The 4,435-nt window shown below is 38.5% G+C and overlaps 1 protein-coding gene across 2 annotated transcripts in view; it reads right to left on the bottom strand.

The window, feature by feature from the left end:
• LOC107667825 (dedicator of cytokinesis protein 1) overlaps positions 1-4,435 on the bottom strand; it is a 288,581-nt gene that overhangs the window by 41,784 nt on the left and 242,362 nt on the right. For both annotated transcript variants that reach the window (XM_016459540.1, XM_016459550.1), the window contains exon 38: positions 476-595. In XM_016459540.1, the coding sequence (XP_016315026.1) occupies positions 476-595 (120 nt within the window). The remainder of the gene's footprint in view (positions 1-475; positions 596-4,435) is intronic.

The following is a 4,435-nucleotide window of genomic DNA, read 5'->3' as shown; positions in this document are numbered from 1 at the left end:
TAATAAAACGGTGATGATCACAATTAGGAGGTTGGCAGCATCAAATTTATATTTACACAAAACAAAACCAATAGGAAGAAACATCCTAAATCATATGACTGCATCAGCAGCAATGATGAAATGCATTTAATTAGATTATTATTTCACCAAAAAGAAAAAAAAAACTGAAGACACAATGACACGCAGGGACTTCAGGGAACATAAATGAGTGATGACTCAAATGAACCTCTGAATTGTTTTTGTTTTTAATCAATTCATAGAAATTAACCATCAGATCGATTCAGCTTTCCAAAATGAAAAACTTCCCAAAGGAACACAGAGTCGAGAGGACAATTAAGTAGAAGACGTTTGATTACTGCAGCTCAGAAGGTCATTGTTAGTTGAAACATAAAACAGCTAAAAAGTTGCACTATTCTGAAAACAGATTCATTACTTATAGTTGTTGTGATAGTACCTTATTGTTAGTAGTCGTTACCTTGCCCTTGTCGAAGTAATTGATGATCTCTTGGTACAGCTGGTCTTTGAGTTGACACTGAGTGCTCGCTTGGTAGCCGTCTCTCTGCGTCAGGTGGGCGGCACAGGCCTCTTCAGACCACTGACAAAACAACAACACAATTACACTCCTCAAATACACTGCATTAACCCGCCAGTGACCCGATGAGAGTACTGTTGAGTTCACCATTAGATCTAATCAATATCTATACACAGAAAAATACAAACAGAAGTCCACATGAAACTTTAAAAGGGTCGTATAATTATATATTTTCCTTCATCTTTTTAAATAAAGTTCACTATATGATGAAAACCTAATGCAACTCAGAACTTCCCACGCAAGTGAGATGCAAGGCAGTAAAAACATCCATCGAAGTTACAATATGTGAATTCATTAATACAACCGCCCACATATATACATTAATGACGCCTGTTATGCATTCAGAAACCTGGTTTGTCCAGTCAAGGTGAGGTAATAAAGTAAAGATAGTATTACTTCAAAACGAGATCCCTGATGATTTCAGTCTGATCTGAACCATTTGGGCGACACATTTCAGATAATTTTATGGAAAGCATCAAGGCAATGCGGTATAAAAAGCCCATATTCAAAGCAACAGAGAAAGTGGTCATAGAAAAACGGACTGTTTTAGTGGAAAAAAACTTTATTATAAGCATTGTAAGTGGACCACAGGGAAAAAAAACAATGCAAGAAACAAAAAATGATTCGAACCAACTGAACAATAAACGAAAATCTGCAATATGCAGGTGCACAAACACAAACACACACACACACACACACACACACACAGAGCAGCGTGGTCGCTTTCAGATCGCAGCTGCTGGTGATATTAATTTTGTTGTGCTGAGAATCTGAAAGGTTTTGGCTGTATTTCTGTGCCGGTGTCGAGAGCCCATCTGATAACGCTGATTTATGTGGCAACACTGTAATATTCATTACAGATGCTGCCTGATCCTGTAAACAAGTGATTATTGGGAGAAGCTGTGCAGATTAAGAACTCTTGGTTTTTTGCTGACCGCTCAGTTCAAAGCCTCTGTGGAATAAAAACGTGCACACACAGGAAAACAAGCGATCTGATTGGCTGGAGCGGGTCAGCTGACTCCCCTGCGGGCCGCAGCTATTGGCTGTCACGTTGAGCTACTGTATTGTGCTAAAGGCTCTGTCATGACTGATTCACTGTATTGTAAACATAATTGACATTTCATGGAGCTTTGTGCAACAGCGGGGGTCAAACACCTCAGGAAAGTGCATCAACGTTGTGAGGAGCAACTTAAGGTTGTAATGCTTAATTAAGCCAAACATATCAACCTTTTAACATATATTTTACAGTTTATTAACTTAGCTTGTGATAGCACAAAGCAGTTTACCAACACAGACTCATTATTTGTCTGAATGCATGTTTGAAGACTGACAAAATATATTTTGAATCACTGTAGGCACCCATAGAACTGATCTCACCAACTTCCAAGAGAGAAGATAATAAGATGCACAGGTTCAGGTTTTGGTGTTATCCCTGAACAAGCATGTGCATGTGGGAGCGTCGCTCTTGTATGCAGGAGCAAACAGAACGAAGGCAGCTATTTATGAAAAGAAGCTGCATGGGTTCGAGAGAACGTGGTGTTCCCTCGCTCACTGTGACAGCCGATTCCCTCATCGAATTACTCCTGTAAAGCCGTAAACGGATCAGAACACACGCTGAGCCCAAACGCAGATGTGATTAAACAGCAAGCCAATCTACATATTAATCCATTTGCTCAACTAACAGTTAATGTCACTTATCAAGACTAACTTCCCAAGATTCACCAGAACAAATTTGCATTTCCTAAAGGACAGAGTAGCACTTGCAAAGCAGCCTCATAATATAATGTTAATGTTTTAGGTGAGATTAGGTTTTAGGTCAGGTAAATGTGCAAATTAAATGGTGCATCAGAGCTTTGCGTTTGTCATGACATGCTTATTGTTTTCTATCTGCTGTGCACAAGAATCAATATAAGGCAGCTTTGAAAATGAAAATTTGATCAAAATTTACTCATCCTCAGGCCATCCAAGATGTAGAGTTTGTTTCCTCATCAGAACAGATTTGGAGAAATTCCATCACTTGCTCACCAAAAGATCCTCTGCAGTGAATGGGTGCCGTCAGAATGAGAATGTTTATAGTCCAAAAAATATGTTGGTGGATTTTGATGTGAGAGGAAAACTGGGGATGGAAATTATCACTGGAGGAAGTGTTAATATAGATTATGGATTCATATTTTAACTGGAAGCAATAGTTTATTGTTGAAATGTCTTAAGGATTTCTTTCTTCAGCTTTTCACTTCTCCAGATGTTAACTGATGGACTGGAGTGATGTGGATTACTTGTGGATTATTGTGATGTTTTTATCAGCTGTTTGGACTCTCATTCTGACGGCACCCATTCACTGCAGAGGATCCAATGGTGAGCAAGTGATGTAATGCTACATTTCTCCAAATCTGATGAAGAAACAAACTCATCTATATCTTGGATGGCCTGAGGGTGAATACATTTTCAGCAGATTTTCATTCTTGGGGAACGTTTCTCTTAAACAGATATAAAAAAAGATCAGCAACAAATCACTATGCAAATAAATGCAAGAAAACGAAACCACTCGCAATTCAGTATGCAAATATGACTGTCAGTTAAGTATACAAAAACCAAAAAGGGTCCCTGTATGTTAAGTAATTCTGCATGAATCAATTAAAGAAGTCTTAATACTTGGGTATTAAATTTAATACTTTAAGATTGATCAGTTTTATACTAAATGCTAATTAATTTTAATACTTAAAGCCATGTAAGAACCGCAATCATGTCTTTGGCAAAGTTTAAGGGTCTTTATACCAGATATTTTTGTTCTTAAATCTGCACTTGAGGTGACTTTCTAAATGTCAGACGAGAACGGCAAATGCTCGTTCACCTAAGCAGGGAAAAAACATCCTTCTGTAGAACTTCAGCACTCAGAAATGGAAATGTGCATGAATTATTCCTGTCTGAGTCTTCAACAGCGAGATTTCCAATTAAATTATACCTGCTATACTGTAGATCATGCTGTTAAATGAGTGTATGATCATCATTATCACATGTATGCTGAACCTTTATTTACTGGCATGAGTATGAATCAAAGTAGTGTGTTTACTGGAGACATCCAGAGACATCTTCAAAGGTAAAGAGTAGGGCTGCCCCCTAATAGTCTATGTGCAAGTATTGATAGTGTGCGGGACTGTTGAGTTTTTTGTCCTTGGTCATTCATAAAATGCAAGTCAATGGCTACTGTCACTTGAGAGGAAAATACAGGCAAGACAAAATTAATACCCATGGCTCCTGGTGATATATTGAGGTCTTATGAAGTGAAATGATCGGTCTGTGCAAGAAACTGAACATTATTTACAACATTATTACAAGGGCTGCCCCCTAATAGTCGACTAACCATTAGTCGACCAGAAGAGGCTTGGTCGACCAAAATTTTATTAGTTGCTTAGTCGCAGAATAAATAAATAAAACTCCACATTGGCGAAGTCACGCAGATCTTTAACGGCTGGTCTATGTGGTAGGCTAATACAGTACATCGGGCAGGACATCCAAACACTCATCATTCATTGACTTCAAGTATGGCTTATCTTAAATATGGAGCAACTTTACATGGCCGCTCAATCTAATGTTAACCTAGAAACATTTGCGCTATTCAAGTGTCTGTGCAGAGTGTGGAGCTGAATAGTAGCACGCTCACTTGCACTTAAAATACTCCGTCATTTTTGGTCATACAGATAAGAGTAATAACAGACATTTCTTGCTGGATGAAGGACCATCACCTTCAACTCAACCTTGCCAAGACAGAACTGCTTGTGGTTCCAGCAAACCCATCGTTTCATCACAATTTCACCATCCAGTTAGGCACATCAACCATAACTC

Source organism: Sinocyclocheilus anshuiensis, unplaced genomic scaffold (genome assembly GCF_001515605.1).
Source record: "Sinocyclocheilus anshuiensis isolate Anshui unplaced genomic scaffold, SAMN03320099.WGS_v1.1 scaffold493, whole genome shotgun sequence".
NCBI classification, from domain to species: Eukaryota; Metazoa; Chordata; class Actinopteri; order Cypriniformes; family Cyprinidae; genus Sinocyclocheilus; species Sinocyclocheilus anshuiensis.
Note: the sequence above shows the minus strand (reverse complement) of the source record. Positions and strands in the feature narration are given on the sequence as shown.